Source organism: Salvelinus sp. IW2-2015, linkage group LG20, assembly GCF_002910315.2.
Source record: "Salvelinus sp. IW2-2015 linkage group LG20, ASM291031v2, whole genome shotgun sequence".
In the NCBI taxonomy this organism is placed as follows: Eukaryota; Metazoa; Chordata; class Actinopteri; order Salmoniformes; family Salmonidae; genus Salvelinus; species Salvelinus sp. IW2-2015.
This window is the reverse complement of record NC_036860.1, coordinates 72,859,874-72,882,706: the sequence shown is the minus strand read 5'-3', so window position 1 is coordinate 72,882,706 and position 22,833 is coordinate 72,859,874. Positions and strand designations below refer to the sequence as shown.

At 43.0% G+C, this 22,833-nt stretch overlaps 1 protein-coding gene across 3 annotated transcripts in view; it reads left to right on the top strand.

The window, feature by feature from the left end:
- Window positions 1-15,708, top strand: part of LOC111981116 (receptor activity-modifying protein 1) — a 17,765-nt gene extending 2,057 nt beyond the window's left edge. Inside the window, exons 1-6 of one of the 3 annotated variants that reach the window (XM_024012267.3) lie at window positions 9,225-9,531; window positions 10,369-10,431; window positions 10,807-10,857; window positions 12,999-13,037; window positions 13,298-13,469; window positions 13,732-15,708. In XM_024012267.3, coding sequence (XP_023868035.1) covers window positions 9,465-9,531; window positions 10,369-10,431; window positions 10,807-10,857; window positions 12,999-13,037; window positions 13,298-13,469; window positions 13,732-13,981 — 642 coding nt within the window. In that variant the 5' untranslated portion in view covers window positions 9,225-9,464 and the 3' untranslated portion in view covers window positions 13,982-15,708. Of the gene's footprint in view, window positions 1-9,224; window positions 9,532-10,368; window positions 10,432-10,806; window positions 10,858-10,898; window positions 12,681-12,998; window positions 13,038-13,297; window positions 13,470-13,731 lie in introns of those variants that run through there. The other 2 variants (XM_024012268.3, XM_070449626.1) reach the window with 2 other exon arrangements.
- The last annotated feature ends 7,125 nt before the right edge of the window (window positions 15,709-22,833 follow it).

Below are 22,833 nucleotides of genomic sequence, written 5' to 3'. Positions count from 1 at the left end.
GAGGGTCCATTCTAGGAATTCAAATCTCTATGATTTGGACTACTGGGAACCCTGAACCCAGTGGACATGGAAGGTGGGTCGAGTCACTAGGAGTGCGGGGTTGAGGATGACCTACTTCTAGAGAGGCAATGAGGCCATCACAACACACCTTTCCCACCCACCCAGCCAGACAGACACAGACGGTCCACCAACAGTCTTGCTCTATGCCAGATAAGGGTGGGGATTACACAGCTGCTGTCACTTCCTTCCTTAGAGAGGAGACCATCACACAGAAAGCAAACACAAGCTATGTTCTGTGCAGGTTAAAACAGCTTCAAGGACTCTTGTAGGACTGATTAAGAATGGTGAAAATACCCATACCCATCAGCGAGTCACAAGACAGGGGTAAACTTAGCGTTTTTTATTTATTTTACATTTTATCTTACAAGCAGTGCCCCTTATCTCAGCGGTCAGAGTGGGCCAAAGGCTCGATTCTTATATTCACATACAACACCCATCCTCTTGCACGATCGGGGCTAATGAAGTAAAAACCTTGATAATCATCCATTGGCGTTATCAGGCTGTGCCATTCCATTAAGGCAAGGGGTTTAAACCCAATTAATCCGTTAGGACGGACCTCACATCTATTTCTGCAATCCATTTCCGTAGCGTACAAACATTAAATCAAGTGATTAGGCATTTTGGCTTTAGTATATTTAATTGCAAATGAACAATTTATATACACAGTACAGTTGTCTGTAGGAAAAGAGGCTATGCTTTGACCTAAGACCCACACCCCCTCCACAGACAGTACAAAGTCCCAGTAAGTCTTATGAACCAGAGTAAGAGCAGAAATACACATACACTAAGCGTACATTATTCTTTGTGTGTGCGTGGAGAACTGAAGTGCAATTTCAATGCTTTCAGTGTCATTCACGACAACATAATAAAAAAATTAAACAAACAGTTCTTACACCGTTTAGAGTAGAGGAAGATGACATTTGTTTCTCCTTCTGTCTTCAGTCAGTGCTCATGCTACACTGAGCCAGGGGGGAAGGACCAAAAATGTTTGTAGGTCTTTTATCTAATGCTTATTAAACTCTCAGGCACTGAGTCGACTGCTCACATGGGAGACAGTGGGACCGTCATTGTCAAGAGGGACGAGCAGAGAGAGAGAGATTGAGGCACTTGGGCCCTTAATGCTGGGAAATAGGACAATTCCTGGAAAACAGGGATCTTATAGACCTACATGTTTGGCCGTTAGGCGTTACCCACCCATTGTGTCTAGTCTGCTGCAACCCCAACACCAGACTGATGCTTGGCCCAAAAAACCCCTCATAATGGCCTTCCTACACCACCCCATACCGCATTACATTTCTTAACCCTACACTTGGGGGCAAGAGGGCTCTCCAATATACACAAAAAACACATTCAAGGAACAGGAAAGCTCCAGCTGAGAGGGTACATCACATTTTGTTCTTAGTTACATACAGAATTACATGATGAATCCCTAATATGGATAACTACACTTCCTAGGAAAAAAGGGCGTTCCAAAAGGGTCTCGTCGGGCCTTGCCCCAAGGAGAACCCTTTTTGTTTCTAGGCACAACTCTTTTGGGTTCCATGTAGAGCCCTCTGTGGAAAGGTTCTCTTTTGAACCAAGGGGTCTATTTAAAGGTTCTACCTGGAACAAAAATGGTTCTTCAATGGGTCCTCTCATGAGGGACAGCCGAATAACCCTTTTTTCAAGGTTCCTAGTTGCACCTTTGTTCTGATGTACCCCCGTAAATGGAGAGGGGGGGATTACCTCAAACAGAATGCCTTGTTCATTGGGTACCTCAAACTCAAGTGGAATGTCCAGCAATGCGAAACTCACGTTTTCCAGCAGTGAGGGTAGGAATTCCACTATATAAAATAAAAATATTTTAAAGAATGTCACTATTTTTAGCCATAATCGGTGTTAGGGTTCACATCTGGACAGGATGGAGATAGTCATGGGAGATGGCATTGTCAAGAATGACATAAGTCATTGAACGCTACTATCTTAAATACCTTTCCTAAGCTGTGTAGGAAGTCAAAACATTTACATAGCTTCACCACTTTTGGATTAGAGGAGCATCGACGAATGAGCATGAGAGGATGATGTTTTCAAGAAGCCAAACCCTGAGGATGTGTTGACTTGACACTCTACACAAACACGGACGGACCTTTCTTTGAACCCCTGATATCTTGGACGATGCTCATGTGGCTACAACTCATTCTGTATCAGTGCATCCATTAAAGTCATGTGGCAGGTTGTTTGGCATGTGATATGTTTTGGACTAGGACTCCACAGAGCTAAGCCAATCTATCAGTGGCTGGAGATGAATAAGCGTGCTCTGCTAAAGATGTTGAGGTCAATGGCCCCGTCTTGACATCCTCGGGAGGAAGGAGTGAGTTAACCATTGAAGGCTGAGGCAGGGCTGGAGGCAGGACTGATCCAGGACGTCCTATCAGGAGCTGCCATCACCGTTCTTGGTCATTGAGCACCACCAGGACTACCATGATGGGATGAGGCAGCATTGGGGTCATACCCAGGGCGAACACGATGCTTGGCCGGCCGGGTCGCTCAGGCCTAGTTGGACAGTTCCGGGAGAACCTGGAATGGATGTTTACAAACTCATTCTCCACCATCCTGTTTGGGCCAGGGGACAGCAGACACTCTGCTATTCCTCCGTGCACATGGTGAAGGTTATACATCCTACAGAGAGGGTAGGAGGGGTACTATGTTACAAGAGAGGGCAACATTAAGTGCTCTGAAAGACATTATTAAGAGGTTCATGGTATGGATTTTCATTAATAATGAGTTATCTGATTTCACTTGACATGTGTTGGGTTTCTCAAACTACGTTTGAACTAAGCATGTGATAATGCAGACCGAGCTGATAAGTTGGATCAGAAATAAATTAAACAGAATAATAAGTGGATTAAAATAAGCATTAGGCCTACCTCTTCACATTGTTCCAGTTGCACCAGGCTGTGTTGTTTAATGACTCCATGCGCACTACAAAAAAGTAGCAGGTTCTTAAATAAGGTCGCGTAGCACTCCGTCCTTGGGATAAATGACACACAAACGTCACATAGTAGTTCACAGTTAACATACGTTATTCCACAACCTGTACAATAAGAGAAAGAGAGAGGGAGAATACTGTAACGTTAGAAATCGTTCTTAAAGTTGCAATGTCCAAAAATGAATCCAAAATGAAGGATTAGAAGATGTCTGAAGATTCATGGTTACACATTATTACTAACAGCCAGTCTAATCTTATGTTGATTTAACAGCAAGCAGAAACAGCAGTGTCACCTCTGATTCAACACTATTAAATAGCCTACAGTAGAGTCAGAAAGGTAATAATGGCCCACCTAATCCACTGGAAACTCCTCTCTTTCGAGGATTCTAAGAAGAGAAAATTACAATACATGTGTTACATTTTACTGACCAATGGTTGTAATCACAACAGAAATGTCTGTTAAAAACAGCCTCTCAAACAGACAGACTGAACAGCTGTGTCATTCAACATCTTTTTAAAGAAGACAAATCTTCTAAAAAAGTTTTTCAAATGATCAATGTAACATTTAAGATCCAATCGAAACGAAGCATGCAAAAAGCCTATCTTTACTGCCGCACATCGTGTCAGCAACTCAATCTGAATGTTCAGCAACGCGAGACGTGCGTTCGCTGCCGCCCGGCGAGCCCACACACTCACCAGAAAGAACAGAGAGGAGCATCCCAAAGAAACAAGCCTCCCTTCATGTCAGAGAAAGTGAACATAGGAGAGTTTCCACTGCACTGACGACCATCCTAGACTGAGCTGCTGAACTTCTAACACCGAGCCCTGCAAGCATAACAAGAAACTAGACCTGATGGGTGGAACAGCTAGACCCGGCATTACCCTCGGTTACCAGATGTCAGATCGGTGTTCCGCGGTTAGGTACCAGATGTTCTCGAGGATCTGTCTGTCTGCCCTGCGCCTTGCACAAGCTCTTCCCCTCTCCAGTGCATTTCTTTAGGATGTTTTGCCTTTTAAAGGGTGGAGGCTCAAAAGACTTCCTCTTCTCTCTCTCCTCAAATAAAAGGGAGCACACCCAAGTTGGGCTGGACGCACATCTGAAAACTTTACCCTTTAAGTCTCATAACTTTTTAGTCTCCATTCTCACAGTCAAAGGCTGGCTGACTTGCAGCTTGTGATTTATTTGCCTTGAGGCTGCCTCTGCCAAATCGGAAACAAAGTAAACATTTAGGACCAGGGCGTTTAGGGTGGAGTAATCATGTACTCGCACGGTGTGCTGTGAGACGCTGTGGATCATATCTGGATTAATGTGATCTTATCTGGAAGAATTATTAGGTCAGCCAGCTGTTTGCAAAGACCACTCTCTATCTACCCCACAGCCACAGGCAAGCAATCAAATCTCCAACCAATAGAACTTTCAGCGTTCACACATAGGATAAGCCTGGAATATGGTGAACTCCTCTGGATCTTTATGTAGTACCTTGAGCCATGTGAGCTGCATGACTGTTACCTCAGCAGACTACTGTCTCCGTTTCATACTGCTTCTCAAAGACAAGCATTAGACCACTCTTCATCTCACTAAACGATGACTTATATCTCAAGCTTCTTATCAAAAAGGCGAGTTTTTCAAAAAGTCTTTGTCGATTACTGGGATGAAATAAAACATTAAAGTGACTTTAAAAGATTTAGAGTCTATTCTCAGGACAATCTATGCTACACAAATGTGTTCCCGGCTGAACATCTGTTGCTGAGCAACGGTTTTGATTTAGTAATGACATCAGGAAATGTGTCTTTTCAAGAGGAGGAGCTCACAGTTGAGTTGGGGGAGCGGAGAGAGAGAAAAAGAAATCGTAGGGTGAAGAACAGTGAAGGGGGGACTACTGCTCCAAAGTTCCAGTTGTTTCACAACTCTAGAGTTCTTTTTTGAACACATCCATCACATGGGGCGAATGGTGAACAAATACAGGAAGTGCAGCCAGTTGGGGGGCTGCCTGTAACGAGGTTTCAGTTAACCTTTGACCCCAGACATTATGGGCCTTGTGTCAGCTGCTGCTACCCACATTGTTGGGGACCTCCCCACAGGTTTGTCTTGGCTTCACGTTATGCTAGAAGCCTAGGACTCTTGGCAGAGAGCTGCATCTCGGTTCTTTTTTTTTTTGAGGTTGGCCAGTTGTTCTGAACCCATGTGTTTACAGTGCTGTCAACAGAGCCCCCATGGATTCAAATATTATTTCACATCAAAGCGTTGCGCGGTAGAGCTACGAAGGACAAACCTCGAGGTAATGTTTGTTTAGAACATTAATGGTGTTTACCATTACAAACATTTCAACATAATCCATCTGTGATCATTATGTTGTGTAATACCAATATTGTGAAATAGGGTTTAAATTGTTGCCTAAAAGTTTCAATTAATCTGGAACTTACCGTGTATTGGTAGTTTGCATATGTTGTTGAGTCATGCCGTGAAGTGAAACCTAATTGATGAGAATAAACATGCTGTTAATCAAATATTTGATTTAAATGTATTATCACATCATTACATTTACATTACATCTTATCCAGAGCGACTTCAGTAGTGAGTGCATACATTTTCATTTTCTTTTTTGTACAGGTCCCCTGTTGGAATCAAACCCCAACCCGTCGTGTTAAGCGCCATGCTTACAAACTGAGCCACACGGGACCCCAACGGGACCCCCAAGGGACGCATCAAGTGAAGACAGTCTAACAAAAACATGTGTGTTGTTCCCTTGGGTTTAACACTAGTTGACATATGAGTTGTGTTAGTTGATGTAGAGACCAGAAGAGGGCAACAGTAGTCAGTTACCTGTGTGTGGACTTGTGGCGCCTACTAATGTCCTATCAGACCAGCTGCTGTAGAGCTCAGTGCTACAGGGACAGACACGAAACAGGGACAATGTCAATGGAGAGTTCTTTACAGAAAGTGTGCACTCACATCTCACACGTGCACAGTCAGGAAATAAACAAAGACAAACACAAGCAAGTAGAAATACAGAAATGAGTGACAGATTTTTTTACATATATGAAGATGATGAACATATAGGACAACGAAAAGAGAGGAGTGGGAAAGAGAAACAATGAAGAGAGAGAGCTGGTCAGTGCAGGGAGTGTCTCCTCCCTTTGTTCTCTGAAAAAGTCTGAAACAGTTCAGCCATTTCCTCAAACACAAACTATTTAATGTAGTCTTTGAATAACTTGGTTGTTTTGTTTTTTGAAAGAGAGTGATCTGGTCTGGGAAATTTAGTCTAGTATGTACATAGTCAATGGTAGGCTTCGAGGGGACTCCTATGGTAGGTACACCTATAGCTCATCTCTTGGCAGTAGTACTGTAGACTACTTTATCACTGACCTCAACCCAAAGTCTCTCAGAGCGCTCACAGTCAGCCCACTGACACCCCTATCAGACCACAGCAAAATCACAGTCTACTTGAACAGAGCAATACTCAATCATGAGGCATCAAAGCCAAAGGAACTGAGTAACATTAAGAAATGCTATAGATGGAAGGAATGCAGTTTGGAAACCTACCAAAAAACAATTAGGCAACAACAAATTCAATCCCTTTTAGACAATTTCCCAGGTAAAATGTTCCACTGTAATAGTGAAGGTGTAAACTTGGCAGTAGAAAATCTTAACAGTATATTTGACCTCTCAGCTTCCCTATAAAATCTAAAAATCTCAAATAGAAAACCGAAGAAAATGAACAACAATGACACATGGTTTGATGAAGAATGCAAAAATCGAAGAAAGAAATTGAGAAACCTGTCCAACCAAAAACATAGAGATCCGGAAAACCTGAGTCTACACCTTCACTATGGTGAATCACTAAAACAATACAGAAATACACTACGGAAAAAGAAGGAACAGCACGTCAGAAATCAGTTCAATGTAATTGAAGAATCCATAGACTCTAACCACTTCTGGGAAAATTGGAAAACACTAAACAAACAACAACACAAAGAATTATCTATCCAAAATGGAGATGTATGGGTAAACCACTTCTCCAATCTTTTTGGCTCTATAACAAAGAATAAAGAGCAAAAACATATACAGTATCAAATACAGATCTTAGAATCAACTATTAAAGACTACCAGAACCCACTGGATTCTCCAATTACCTTGAATGAGCTACAGGACAAAATAAAAACCCTCCAACCCCAAAAGGCATGTGGTGTTGCTGGTATCCTTAATGAAATGATCAAATATACAGACAACAAATTCCAATTGGCTATACTAAAACTCTTTAACATCATCCTTAGCTCTGGCATCTTCCCCAATATTTGGAACCAAGGACTGATCACCCCAATCCACAAAAGTGGAGACAAATTTGACCCCAATAACTACCGTGGGATATGCGTCAACAGCAACCTTGGGGAAATCCTCTGCATTATCATTAACAGCAGACTCGTACATTTCCTCAATGAAAACAATGTACTGAGCAAATGTCAAATGCCTACCATCAGCCTACCATAAGCCTACCATCAGTAACACACTATGCCGCCAGGGACTCAAATGGGCTTTTTACCAAATTACCGTACAACAGACCATGTATTCACCCTGCACACCCTAATTGACAACCAAACAAACTAAAACAAAGGCAAAGTCTTCTCATGCTTTGTTGATTTCAAAAAAGCCTTCGACTCAATTTGGCATGAGGGTCTGCTATACAAATTGATGGAAAGTGGCGTTGGGGGTAAAACATACGACATTATAAAATCCATGTACACAAACAACAAGTGTGCGGTTAAAATTGGCAAAAAACACACACATTTCTTCCCACAGGGCCGTGGGGTGAGACAGGGATGCAGCTTAAGCCCCACCCTCTTCAACATATATATCAACGAATTGGCGAAGGCACTAGAAAAGTCTGGAGCACCCGGCCTCACCCTACTAGAATCTGAAGTCAAATGTCTACTGTTTGCTGATGATCTGGTGCTTCTGTCCCTAACCAAGAAGGGCCTAAAGCAGTACCTAGATATTCTGCACAGATTCTGCCAGACCTGGGCCCTGACAGTAAATCTCAGTAAGAACAAAATAATGGTGTTCCAAAAAAAGTCCAGTCGCCAGGACCACAAATACAAATTCCATCTAGACACCATTGCCCTAGAGCCGCAGGTAAATTCCACAAAGCTGTGAACGATCTGAGAGACAAGGCAAGAAGGGCATTCTATGCCATCAAAAGGAACATAAAATTCAACATACCAATAAGGATCTGGCTAAAAATACTTGAATCAGTCATAGAGCCCATTGCCCTTTATGGTTGTGAGGTCTGGGGTCCGCTCACCAACCAAGATTTCACAAAATGAGACAAACACCAAATTGAGACTCTGCATGCAGAATTCTGCAAAAATATCCTCCGTGTACAACGTAGAACACCAAATAATGCATGCAGAGCAGAATTAGGCAGATACCCACTAATTATCAAAATCCAGAAAAGAGCCGTTAAATTCTACAACCACCTTAAAGGAAGCAATTCCCAAACCTTCCATAACAAAGCCATCACATACAGAGAGATGAACCTGGAGAAGAGTCCCCTAAGCAAGCTGGTCCCAGGACTGCAGCACAATTAGACCCAAGCAAATCATGAGAAAACAAAAAGATAATTACTTGACACATTGGAAAGAATTAACAAAAAAACTGAGCAAACTAGAATGCTATTTGGCCCTAAACAGAGAGTACACAGTGGCAGAATACCTGACCACTGTGACTGACCCAAACTTAAGGATAGCTTTGACTATGTACAGACTCAGTGAGTATAGCCTTGCTATTGAGAAAGGCCGCCGTAGGCAGACATGGCTCTCAAGAGAAGACAGGCTATGTGCACACTGCCCACAAAATGAGGTGGAAACTGAGCTGCACTTCCTAACCTCCCTAACCTCCTCCCTCAGATTACACAGATCCACAAAGAATTCAAAAACAAACTCAATTTTGTTACAACACTGTATATATACATAATATGACATTTGTAATGTCTTTATTGTTTTGAAACTTCTGTATGTGTAATGTTAACTGTTAATTTTTATTGTTTATTTCACTTTTGTATATTGTCTACCTCACTTGCTTTGGCAATGTTAACATATGTTTCCCATGCCAATAAAGCCCCTTGAATTGAATTGAATTGAGAGAGAAACTAGGAAAAAGAGTGTGAGGGAGAGAGGGAGAGAAAGAAAGAGAGAGAGCAGTCGAGTGAGAAGGAGAGAGAGAGATTGTAGGAGAGAGATGAATTGTATTGTAAATGGTAGTGGGCTACAGTAGCTCTCCCCTTATCTGGGGCTGTCTGCACTATTGTGGGAACCCGCCCAAGCCACCCATCCTAGGAAACGAGAGCTTCCTGTTGTTTTATAGAGCTTTCCTGCAGAAAGGTTGAGATATGTAATCTGGGTCCACCAGGGAAGAGAGACAGAGCAGTGTCAGGCAGAAATGAAAGCCCCTAATCCGTCTCCCGTGTCTTCTTCTTCTTGCTGCTTTCTGCCTCTTCTTCTCTGGGGTAAGTAGATGATTTACAGAGTACTATATGTATATAAAAAGGGCCAGGGGTATGGAGAAGTATGTTGAATTACTAAGAGAAAAAGTATGTCAAATATTGCCCTAGATTTCACCTCTTACAGCAAGTGGAATGCTTAGAAGTAAGGGATTGCAGTAAGAGCTTGGCAGATCTAATATTAGATTCTTTTTTATAGTAGCCTAAACTTAGTGATTTTGATTTGTTAAAAACATTTTCTTGCTCCAATGGTGAAGAAACAGAGGTTAAATATAGATATGACGATGTTATGGATCTGGTGTCTTTCTTGAAGATTTTAAGCAGATTGTTGTTCTAATTTAGAGGATCTGTTTCTACCAACAAATACATAAGATAATGTAGTTGAGATAATCACGGTCTTCACAGAACACAATGTTACAATAACCGTTTAATAAGGAACACCTCAACTTTAGACTMAATTTCCCAGACCAGATCACTCTTCTTCAAAAAACAAAACAAACCAAGTTATTCAAAGACTAAATTAAATAGTTTGTGTTTGAGGAAATGGCTGAACTGTTTCAGACTTTATTCAGAGAACAAAGGGAGGAKACACTCCCTGCCACTGACCAGCTCTCTCTCTTCATTCGTTTCTCTTTCCCACTCCTCTCTTTCTGTCTGTCCTATATGTTCATCAGTCTTCTATATGTAAAAAATACACATCTGTCTACTCATTTCTGTATTTCTACTTGCTTGTGTTTGTCTTTGTTTATTTCGCTGACTGTGCACGTGTGAGAATGTGAGTGCACACCTTTCTGTAAAGAACTCTCCATTGACATTGTCCCTGTTTCGTGTCTGTCCCTGTAGCACTGAGCTCTACAGCAGCTGGCCTGATAGGACATTATGAGGCGCCACAAGTTACCACACCAGGTAACTGACTAACTGTTGCCCTCTTCTCGTGGTCTCTACATCAACTAACACAACTCATCTATGTCAACTAGTGTTAAATCCCAAGGGAACAACAACACATGTTTTTGTTAGACTGTCTTCACTTTGATGTGTCCAATTGGGGTCCCGTTGGGGTCCCGTGTGGCTCAGTTTGTAGAGCATGGCGCTTACAACGACAGGGTTGTGGGTTTGATTCCAACAGGGGACCTGTACAAAAAAGAAAATGAAAATGTATGCACTCACTACTGTAAGTCGCTCTGGATAAGAGTGTCTGCTAAATGACTATAATGTAAATGTACTGATGAATACATTTACATCAATAGTTTGATTAAACAGCATGTTATTCTCATCAATTAGGTTTCACTTCACGGCATGACTCAACAACATATGCAAACTACCAATACCACGGTAAGTTACCAGATTAATTGAMAACTTTTTAGGCAACAATTTAACTCCTATTTCACAATATTGGTATTACACAACATAATGATCACAGATGGATTATGTTGTAAATGTTTGTAATGGTGTAACACCCCATTAATGTTCTAAACAAACATTACCATCGAGGTTTGTCCTTCGTCAGCTCTACCGCGCAACGCTTTGATGTGAAATGATATTTGAATCCATGGGGGACTCTGTTGGACAAGCACTGTAAACACATGGGTTCAGAACTGAACTGGCCAACCTCAAAAAAAAAAAGACAACCGAGATGCAGCTCTCTGCCAAGAGTCCTAGGCTTCTAGCATAACGTGAAGCCAAGACAAACCTGTGGGGAGGTCCCCAACAATGTGGGGTTAGCAGCAGCTGACATAAGGCCCATAATTGTCTGGGGTCAAAGGTTAACTGAAACCTAGTTACAGGCAGCCTCCCCACCTGGTCTGCACTTCCTGTATTTGTTCACCATTCGCCCCATGTGATGGATGTGTTCAAAACAAGAACTCTAGAGTTGTGAAACAACTGGAACTTTGGAGCAGCTAGTCCCCCTTCACTGTTCCTCACCCTACGATTTCCTTTTTCTCTCTCTCCGCTCCCCCCCAACTCACCCAACTGTGAGCTCCTCCTCTACTGAAAAGACACATTTCCTGATGTCATTACTAAATCAAAACCGTTGCTCAGCGAACAGATGTGTTCAGGGGCCCAACCACATTGTGTAGCATAGATTGTCCTGAGAATACATCTTCTAAATCTTTTTAAAGTCACTTTAAATGTTATTATTTCATCCCAGTAATCGAACAAAGACTTATTTTTGAAAAACTTCCTTTTTGATAAGAAGCTTGAGATATGAATCATCGTTTTAGTGATGATGAAGAAGTGGTCTAATGCGTTGTCTTTGAGAAGCAGTATGAAACGGAGACAGTAGTCTGCTGAGGTAACAGTCATGCAGCTCCACATGGCTCAAGGTACTACATAAAGATCCAGGAGGAGTTCATCCATATTCCCAGGCTTATCCTATAGTGTGAACGCTGAAAGTTCTATTGCGTTGGAGATTTGCATTGCTTGCCTGTGGCTGTGGGGTAGATAGAGAGTAGGTCTTTGCAAACAGCTGGCTGACGCTAATAATGTCTTCCAGATAAGATCACATTAATCCAGATATGAATCCACAGCCGTCTGCACAGCACACCCGTGCGTAGTCATGATTACATCCACCCTAAACGCCCTGGTCCTAAATGTTTACTTGTGTTTCCGATTTGGCAGAGGCAGCTCTCAAGGCAAATAAATCACAAGCTGCAAGTCGGCCAGGCCTTTGACTGTGAGAAATGGAGACTAAAAAGCAGAACTAGAGTTAAAGAGTAAAGGGTTTTCAGATGTGAGTCCAGCCCAACTTGGGTGTGCTCCCTTTTATTTGAGAGAGAGAGAGAGAGGACAGTCTTTTGAGCCTCCACCCCTTTAAAAGGCAAGACAGTCCTAAAGAAATGCACTGGAGAGGGGAAGAGCTTGCTGCCAAGGCGCAGGGCAGACAGACAGATCCTCGAGGAACATCTGGTTACCTAACCGCGGGTAACACCGATCTGACATCTGGTAACCGAGGGTAATGCCGTGTCTAGCTGCATTACAGCAGACAGCAGCTTTCACCCGTCTAGTTTCTTGTTATGCCTTGCAGGGCTCGGTGTTAGAAGTTCAGGCTCAGTCTAGATGGTCGTCAGTTAGTAGGGGAAACTCTCCTATGTTCACTTTCTCTGACATGAAGGGAGTGCTTGTTTTCTTTGCGGTGCTCCTCTCTGTTCTTTCTGGTGAGTGTGTGGGCTCGGCCCGGGCGGCAGCGAACGCACGTCTCGCGTTGCTGAACATTCAGATTGAGTTGCTGACACGATGTGCGGCAGTAAAGATAACATTCATTGCATGCTTCGTTTCGATTGGGATCTTAAATGTTACATTGATCATTTGAAAAACTTTTTTAGAAGATTTGATCATTCTTTAAAAAAGATGTTGAATGACACAGCTGTTCAGTCTGTCTGTTTGAGAGGCTGTTTTTAACAGACATTTCTGTTGTGATTACAACCATTGGTCAGTCAAATGTAACCAAATGTATTGTCATTTTCTCTTCTTAGACGTTATCCTCGAAGAGAGAAGAGTTTCCAGTGGATTAGGTGGGCCATTATTACCTTTCTGACTCTACRTGTAGGCTATTTAATAGTGTTGAATCAGAGGTGACACTGCTGTTTCTGCTTGCTGTTAAATCAACATAAGATTAGACTGGGCCTCGTTAGTAATAATGTGTAACCATGAATCTTCGAGACATCCTTCTAATCCTTCATTTTCTGGATTCATTTTAGATGATTGGATCATTTCACAGAACTGATTTCCTAACGTTACAGTATTCTCCCTCTCTCTTTCTCTTATTGTACAGGTTGTGGGAATACGTATGTTAACTGTGAACACTACTGTGACGTTTGTGAGTATTATCCCCCAAGGACGGAGTGCTACGCGACCTTATTTAAGGAAACCTGCTACATTAATTTTGTAGTTGCCATGGAGTCATTAAACAACACAGACTGGTGCAACTGGAACAATGTGAAGAGGTAGGCCTAAATGCTTATTTTAATCCACTTATTATTCTGTTTAATTTATTTCTGATCCAACTTATCATGCCGTCGGTCTCGCATTATCACATGCTTAGTTCAAACMGTAGTTTTGAGAAACCCAACACATAGTCAAGTGAAATCAGAGTTAACTCAYTYATTAATGRYAMATCCATACCATGAAMCTCTTAATAATGTCTTTCAGAGCACWTAATGTTGCCCTCTCTTGTACTAATAGTACCCCTCCTATCCCTCTCTGTAGGATGTATAACACCTTCACCATGTGCACGGAGGAGATAGCAGAGTGTCTGCTGATCCCCTGGCCCAACAGGATGGTGGAGAATGAGTTTGTAAACATCCATTCCAGGTTCTTCCGGGACTGTCCCAACGAGGCGCTGAGCGACCCCCCGCCAAGCATCGTGTTTGCCTTGGTGATGACCCCCATCTGCCTCATCCCCATCATGGTGGTCCTGGTGGTGCTCAAGACCAAGAACGGAGATGGCAGCTCCTGATAGGACGTCCTGGATCAGTCCTCATCCACCCCGGCTCACCTCCATGTTCAGACTCACTCTCTCCATCCCCTGACTGGGGCCATTGACTCAACTATTTTACAGAGCACTGCTTATCATCTTCCAGCCACTGATGATTGGCTTAGCTCTGTGGAGTCCTATCAAAACAATMTCACAGCCCAAACACCTGACACATGACCTTTATGGATGCACTGATACAGAATGAGTTGTACCACATGAGCATCGTCCAAGGATACAGGGGTTCAAGAAAGGGTCCGTCAGTGTTGTGTAGCGTGTCAGGTCAACATCCTCTGGGTTGCTTCTTGAAAACTCATCTTCTCCACATTCCTCGATGCTCCTCTAACGAAAAGTGGCGACAGCCATGTAAACGTTTCGACTCCCTACACGCCTTAGGAAAGTATTTAAGATAGTAGGGTTTTATGGACTTATGTCATTCTTGACCAAAAAAAATGTAATACAATATTTTAATTGTTTATATATATATATATGTGATTAAAGAATGGCAAAAGTCAGGATATTCTTCAGCATTTGTGGAATTATTGTGGTTAGGGGAGGATGACAGAAGCTGTAAAGCTTGTTAAGATGACGGAAAAGCGATTTTGTTAGTGGAAATCCTACCCTCTGGCTGGGAAAACGTGAGTCTCGCCTTGCTGGACATTCCAATTGAGTTGATAACCAATGACAAAGGCATTCTGTTGGAGGAATTCCCACTCTCCATTTACCGTACACTCAGAAAAAAAGGTGCTAACTAGAACCTAAAAGGGTTCTTTGGCTGTCCTCGTAGAACCCATTGAAGAACCCTTTTTGGTTCCAGGTAGAAACCTTTTAATAGAACCCCTTTGAGTTCAAAGTAGAACCCTTTCCACAGAGGGCTCTACATGGAACCCAAAAAGGGTTCTCCTACGGGGACAGCCGAAGAACCCTTTTGGAACCCTTTGTCTAAGAGTGTAGTTATCCGTATAAAATCTCCATTATGTTTATTTCTGTTTGTAACTACAGAACAAAATGTGATGTACCCTCTCACCTGGTAGCTTTCCTGTCCTTGAATGGGTTTTGTGTATATTAGAATTGTATGATGCTTCTGGAGAGCCCTCTTTACCCCCGAGTGTAAGGTTTAGAATGTATGCAGTATGGGGCCAAGATGAAGGGGTTTGGCCAAGCATTAGTCTGTGAGGAAGGTTGGAGTCAGGAACTAGACACAATGTGTGAGTAGCCTACGCCCAATATGTAGTCTATGAGATCAGTTTCCAGGAATTGTCTATTTCCCAGCATTAAGGGCCCAGCGCCTCAACCTCTCTCTCTCCCTCTTGACAACGACGGTCCCCACTGTCGCCCATGATGAGCCAGTCGACGCTTGCCTGAGAGATGAATCAAGCACTAGATCAAAAGACTACAAATGTTTGTTCTTCCCCCCGGCTCAGTGTAGCAATGAGCACTGACTGAAGACAGAAGGAAAAACAAATGTCTATCTTTCCCCTTTTACTATGCTGTCGTGAATGACACTGAAAGCATTGAATTGCGTTCAGTTTCAGAAACAAAGAAATATGTATGCTTATGTATTGTATTTCTGCTCTTACTCTGGTCATAAGACTTACTGGACTTTGTACTGTCTGTGAGAGGGGTGTGGGTCTTAGTCAAAGCATAGCCTCTTTCCTTACACAATGTACTGTATATAATTATATTTTGCAATTAAATATGTTAAAGCCAAATCGCTTGACTTTGTTTTGTACGCTACGGAAAGGGATTGCAGAAATAGATATTGTCTTGTTGTAAAGTTCGCAGAAGGTCCAAAGTGAAGTCTCCTAACTGGATCTAATTGGGTTAAACCCCCTGCCTTAATGGAATGCACAGCTGATAACACCATATGGATGATTCATCAGGTTTTTACTCATTCAGACCCAGTGCGGAGATGGGTGTTATTGTGAATTCCAAATAGACCCTTTGCCCCTTCACCCTATAGGGCACTCTTGTAGATACAAAAATAATAAATAAAAAAGTATTTGCCCTGTCTTGTGACTGCATGGGTGGCATTTCCACCATTCTTTATTGCAGTCCTGCAAGAGTCCATTGAAGCTGTTTTACTCACAGAACTTAGCTTGTGTGTTTCTGTGTGAGGTCAAATCAAATCAAATGTATTTATATAACCCTTCTTACATCAGCTGATATCTCAAAGTGCTGTACAGAATAATAATAATCACAGTAGTTGTTGAGGGTGCAGGAAGTCAGCACCTCAGGAGTAAATGTCAGTTGGCCTGCAGTCCTGCAGTCTCTAGAGAGTTGAAAACAGCAGGTCTGGGACAGGTAGCACGTCCGGTGAACAGGTCAGGGTTCCATAGCCGCAGGCAGAACAGTTGAAACTGGAGCAGCAGCACGGCCAGGTGGACTGGGGACAGCAAGGAGTCATCTTGCCAGGTAGTCCTGAGGCATGGTCCTAGGGCTCAGGTCCTCCGAGAGAGAGAAAGAGAGAATTAGAGAGAGCATACTTAAATTCACACAGGACACCGGATAAGACAGGAGAAGTACTCCAGATATAACAAACTGACCCTAGCCCCCCGACACAAACTACTGCAGCATAAATACTGGAGGCTGAGACAGGAGGGGTCAGGAGACACTGTGGCCACATCCAATGATACCCCCGGACAGGGCCAAACAGGAAGGATATAACCCCACCCACTTTGCCAAAGCACAGCCCTCACACCACTAGAGGGATAGCTTCAACCACCAACTTACCATCCTGAGACAAGGCCGAGTATAGCACCCAAAGATCTACCAGACAGACAGACAACCCAGACAGGAAGATCACGTCAGTGACTCAACCCACTCAAGTGACTTACCCCTCCCAGGGACGTTATGAAAGAGCACCAGTAAGCCAGTGACTCAGCCCCTGTAATAGGGTTAGAGGCAGAGAATCCCAGTGGCGAGAGGGGAACCGGCCAGGCAGAGACAGCAAGGGCGGTTCGTTGCTCCAGAGCCTTTCTGTTCACCTTCACACTCCTGGGCCAGAAATTCTAGGGACAATTAGGAGGCCTGCGTCTTGTGACCGTAGCGTACGTGTAGGTATGTATGGCAGGACCAAATCGGAAAGATAGGTAGGAGCAAGCCCATGTAATGCTTTGTAGGTTAACAGTAAAACCTTGAAATCAGCCCTTGCCTTAACAGGAAGCCAGTGTAGGGAGGCTAGCACTGGAGTAATATGATCCAATTTTTTGGTTCTAGTCAGGATTCTAGCAGCCGTATTTAGCACTAACTGAAGTTTATGTAGTGCTTTATCCGGGTAGCCGGAAAGTAGAGCATTGCAGTAGTCTAACCTAGAAGTAACTAAAGCATGGATTCATTTTTCTGCATCATTTTGGACAGAAAGTTTCTGATTTTTGCAATGTTACGTAGATGGAAAAAAGCTGTCCTTGAAACAGTCTTGATATGTTCGTCAAAAGAGAGATCAGGGTCCAGAGTAACGCCGAGGTCCTTCACAGTTTTATTTGAGACGACTGTACAACCATCAAGATTAATTGTCAGATTCAACAGAAGATCTCTTTGTTTCTTGGGACCTAGAACAAGCATCTCTGTTTTGTCCGAGTTTAAAAGTAGATAGTTTGCAGCCATCCACTTCCTTATGTCTGAAACACAGGCTTCTAGCGAGGGCAATTTTGGGGCTTCACCTTGTTTCATTTAAATGTACAGCTGTGTTTCATCCGCATAGCAGTGAAAGTTAACATTATGTTGTCGAATGACATCCCCAAGAGGTAAAATATATAGTGAAAACAATAGTGGTCCCAAAACGGAACCTTGAGGAACACCGAAATGTACAGTTGATTTGTCAGAGGACAAACCATTCACAGAGACAAACTGATATCTTTCCGACAGATAAGATCTAAACCAGGCCAGAACTTGTCCGTGTAGACCAATTTGGGTTTCCAATCTCTCCAAAAGAATGTGGTGATCGATGGTATCAAAGGCAGGTCTCCTCTCGAAGGAAGAAGTGGCAGCAGCTGTGTAATCTACACCCTTATCTGGCATAGACACGACTGTTGGGTGGATCTCTGTGTCTGTCTGGCTGGGTGGGGTGGGAAAGTGTGTTTGATGACCCTCTTCCTCTCTAAAAGTCAGGTCATCCTCACCCCCGCCCTCCTAGTGACCTCACCCACTTCCAGTGTCACTCTTCTGGTCCCAGTGGGTCAGAATCATAGAATTAGAATTTCTAGAATGGACATTCCCATGGTCAGAGGGCATACTGTGTGTCCATTCTGTGAACTATATGTGTATGGTCATAGCACACCTTACCATGCAGGACCAGCCAGTTAGAGCTGGCCATTTCTGCAAGGACCCAATAAGCAGAGATCTCATAATACATGCAGATATCTACATCAGCGGCTGGCTTCCCACCTCTCCTCCTTTTGCCTTTGCTCAGGTTTTTGCTCCAACACCCAACCATTGTGAGGTGTGTGTTTGTGTCAGCGGTTGTAGGGGTCATTAAAGAGACATGAGCTTCAGTAGGTGGATGATTGGATAACGATTGCGCTCATAGCCTAGAAGCTCAACAAGCCACCCTCACAGCAGCTGTGAGAGATTACAGCAGAATGGGGCTGTCTGTTAACATCCCAAAAACAGAGGTCCTATGTCAGGTCATCTGATCCTCCACCTGCACCACCCGCATTCTCCTTCTCAGACTCCTCACTTGCCATTGTACCACACTTTAAATACCTTGGAAGCTGTTTTTAACAAGAGCAACCTGCACCTAGACACCAATGTTGCAGTCTACCAGGCAGTGTGTGTATCTACAGTCCTTTATGGATGTGAAACACGGACAGTCTTCAGTCGACACTTAAAACAACTGGAATCCTTTCACATAAAACGCCTCCAACGCGTTTTGAAAGTGACCTGGCAGGACCGTGTTTCACACTTAGAGATCCTGCAAAGGAAACAAAAGCACTGAGGCGTCCATCACACACCAGCAGCTTAGATAACTCGGCCATGCCATCCGGATGCTAGAGGACCGCCTTCCTGGAAAGATGCAGTACAGACAGCTACAACTGGGCCGTCGCACTGGGCAGAAAAAGCACTCTAAAGGATCCCTTGAAGACACTCACTAAAGCAGTGTGGGGTAAACTCTGCCTTCCTAAAGACTGTTGCCACAGACCATTCCACATGGCGTAGGTTCTTCCATCAAGGTGTGCAGTTGGCTGAGGAAAAAAGGACTGAACAGGCCATTGTGTGCTCTGACTGTGGCAGACAGTGCATACCACATCAGATTATACAGTCTTCAGCAAACCCACAAGCAGTAGTGGATGTCATCATCAAATGCGATGGACTACCTTAAGCAAAGTAAGTAAGGAGTCATTTAAGAGGCTTGCTTGGCTAGACTACTTGAAAAAAAGTGATTTCTTTCTTCTTGCAAGACATTGCCCTCTAGAGGTTAGTCTCTCAAATAACATTTCAAAGCTATTCCATCCAGACGTTCAAAATGATTGAGACTTATTGACACTTAAATTAATCTGATTTAGTTTAAAGTTGCAAAAAAATATATAAAAAAAATAAGGCATTTAACAAAGACTGAAACCCTTTGAATCGCAAAGACACTTTGGGTCTGTGTTCAGTCCCTCATTCATTCGATTCAAGATTATTACAAAATATTAGATACATTTTGATACATATACCAGGTATATCTAAATTCCTGGTTACTATTGTTAACTATTATGTCATTAAACATACATGATTAATCTGAATCCCAAACTAATTCAATGCCAATAATGTAAGCAATTTGAGATAGTTCTCTGAGCACATCTGTCTTTCACAAAGTACTCAGTTCACTCTGACATAATAGGCCGTCATGAGTGGAATCTCAGTGGCAGACCAACTTTAGTAACATCCTGGTACATTCTCACCTGTCCTCCAACAGACAGAAAAGTAATAAGTGCTGCCCATACTGCTGTCCCAGTTGCTCCTGCTGCTCCTACTCCAAACCTTCTTCCTGACATTCCTGCTGCAACACGAGACACCCCAGCTGCCCAAACTGCCCCCATCAGATCCCCTAATGTGGATTCTGCCTCAAGCATAGGTGAGATCTTCTGAATGGCCGCTATCGCTGCACTTCCAGCAGCCCAGGCACCCAAATACATTTTACCTGCTCCATCATAGCGTCACAGATCAATCAATACCAACACTCCAAAATAACCAATCCAAACCGCTGAGTTGTCAACACTCCAGTGAAGATGCCTTAAATCGAAACATAGCTTGCGTTTGTGGATTCTAGTGTCTCTAGGAGCAACTCATCTGCTAGATAGAGGGAGTGAGAACAACATTTTCTAAAAACCTTTTTGTTTCTTTGTTCTTCAAAACCACATAATCAAACCAACTGTACCCTTAACACAGTGCTCTTCATACAGAGATCTTATTGTGTATTCTTTGATCATATAACAGCAAAAACAAACACTTGATATGAGATTAATCTACACGCATAAACAACAACAGCATGATGTTGAAACATTGCTGCGAGGACTTGCTTCCATTCATCCACAAGAGCATTAGTGAGGTCGGGCACTGATGTTTGGTGATTAGACCTGGCTCGCAGTCGGCGTTCCAATTCATCCCAAAGGTGTTCGATGGGGTTGAGGTCAGGGCTCTGTGCAGGCCAGTCAAGTTCTTCTACACCGATCTCGACAAACCATTTCTGGACCTCGCTTTGTGCACGGGGGCATTGTCATGCTGAAAAAGGAAAGGGCCTTCCCCAAACTGTCACAAAGTTGGAAGCACAGAATCGTCTAGAATGTCATTGTATGCTTCACAGGAACTAAGGAGCCTAGCCCGAACCATGAAAAACAGCCCCAGACCATTATTCCTCCTCCACCAAACTTTACAGTTGGTGCTATGCATTCAGGCAGGTAGCGTTCTCCTGATATCCGCAAAACCCAGATTTGTCCGTCAGATGGTGAAGCGTCATTCATCACTCCAGAGGACTAGTTTCCACTGCTCCAGTGGTTTACACCACTCCAGCCGACGCTTTGCATTACGCATGGTGATCTTAGGCTTGTGTGCGGCTGCTTGGCCATGGAAATCCATTTTACATGCTGATGTTGCTTCCAGAGGCAGTTTGGAACTCGGTAGTGAGTGTTGCAACAGAGGACAGGCAGCACTTGGCTGTCCCAATGTGGCCTACCACTTTGCGGTAAGCCATAGGAAGCTTCATGAAGTAGTTACCTGGAATACATGTGGAATTTCTTTCCTTCTTAATGCGTTTGAGCCAATCAGTTGTGTTGTGACATGGTAGGGGTGATATAGAGAAGATAGTCCTATTTGGCTAAACACCAAGTCCATATTATGGAAAGAACATCTCAAATAAACATAGAGAAACGACAGTCCATCATTACTTTAAGACATGAAGGTCAGTCAATCCGGAAAATTTCAACAACTTTGAAAGTTTCTTCAAGTTCAGTCTCAAAAACCATCAAGCACTATGATGAAACTGGCTCTCATGAGGACCGCCACAGAAAAGGAAGACCCAGAGTTACCACTGCTGCAGAGGATAAGTTCATTAGAGTTAACTGCACCTCAGATTGCAGCCCAAATAAATGCTTCACGGAGTTCAAGTAACAGACACATCACAACATGAACTGTTCAAAGGAGACTGTGTGAATCAGGCCTTCATGGTCGAATTACTGCAAAGGAACCACTACTAAAGGACACCAATAAGAAGAAGAGACTTGCTTGGGCCATGAAACACAAGCAATCGACATTAGACCGGTGGAAATCTGTCCATTGGTCAGATGATTCCAAACTTGAGATATTTGGTTCCAACCGCTGTCTTTGTGAGACGCAGAGTAGGTGAGCGGATGATCTCTGCATGTGTGGTTCCCACCGTGAAGCATGGAGTAGGAGGTGTGATGGTGTGGGGGTGCTTTGCTGGTGACACTGTATGTGATTTATTTAGAATTTAAGGTACACTTAACCAGCATGGTTACCACAGCATTCTGCAGCGATACGCCATCCCATCTGGTTTGCACTTGGGACTATCATTTGCTAAGCATATGTGGGAACTCCTTCAAAACCGTTGGAAAAGACTTCCAGGTGAAGCTGGTTGAGAGAATGCCAAGAGTGTGCAAATCTGTCATCAAAGCAAAGGGTGGTTACTTTGAAGAACCTAAATAAAATATATTTAGATTTGTTTAACACTTTTTTGGTTACTACATGATTCATATTTGTTATTTCATAGTGTTGATGTCTTCACTATTATTCTACAATGTAGAAACTGGTAAAAAGAAAGAAAAATCCTTGAATGAGTAGGTGTGTCCAAACTTTTGACCGCTACTTTTGACCTGTACTATATATATATATACTTTTTTTGGTAGGGGGCCCCTAGTGGTCCTGATGGGCCAAACAAAGCATTGTTACGGGCTGCCCCACGGTCCCCAGTTTGCTCTGCCATGATATACATCTATACCTTTGGTTTCCCATCCAGGTTTTTAACCAAGCCCAATTCTTCTAAGCTTTGATATTTGCCACTGACTATTACCATTGTGGTATCTTGAGAATGATTCTTGAGAGATCTCCACTTAATTCCACTCAATTCTCCACTCAATTCTCCATTCAATTCGCTGTTGCTATTGAAGTCATTCCAAAGGGTAGGTTTAACATAGCAAATGAAATTTGACCATACTTTATCACTCATAACATCAATGATGCTATTTAGGCCTATATCGCATTTGCGAAGTCATCAACTGATATAGCTTCAATTCAACCCACGGTTCAACTAAAAATATACACTATAAATAGGGCTATGGTTTCAATCACATTTTATCTACAACTTAATAATTTATATGTTGGATTCACATTTCCATCTC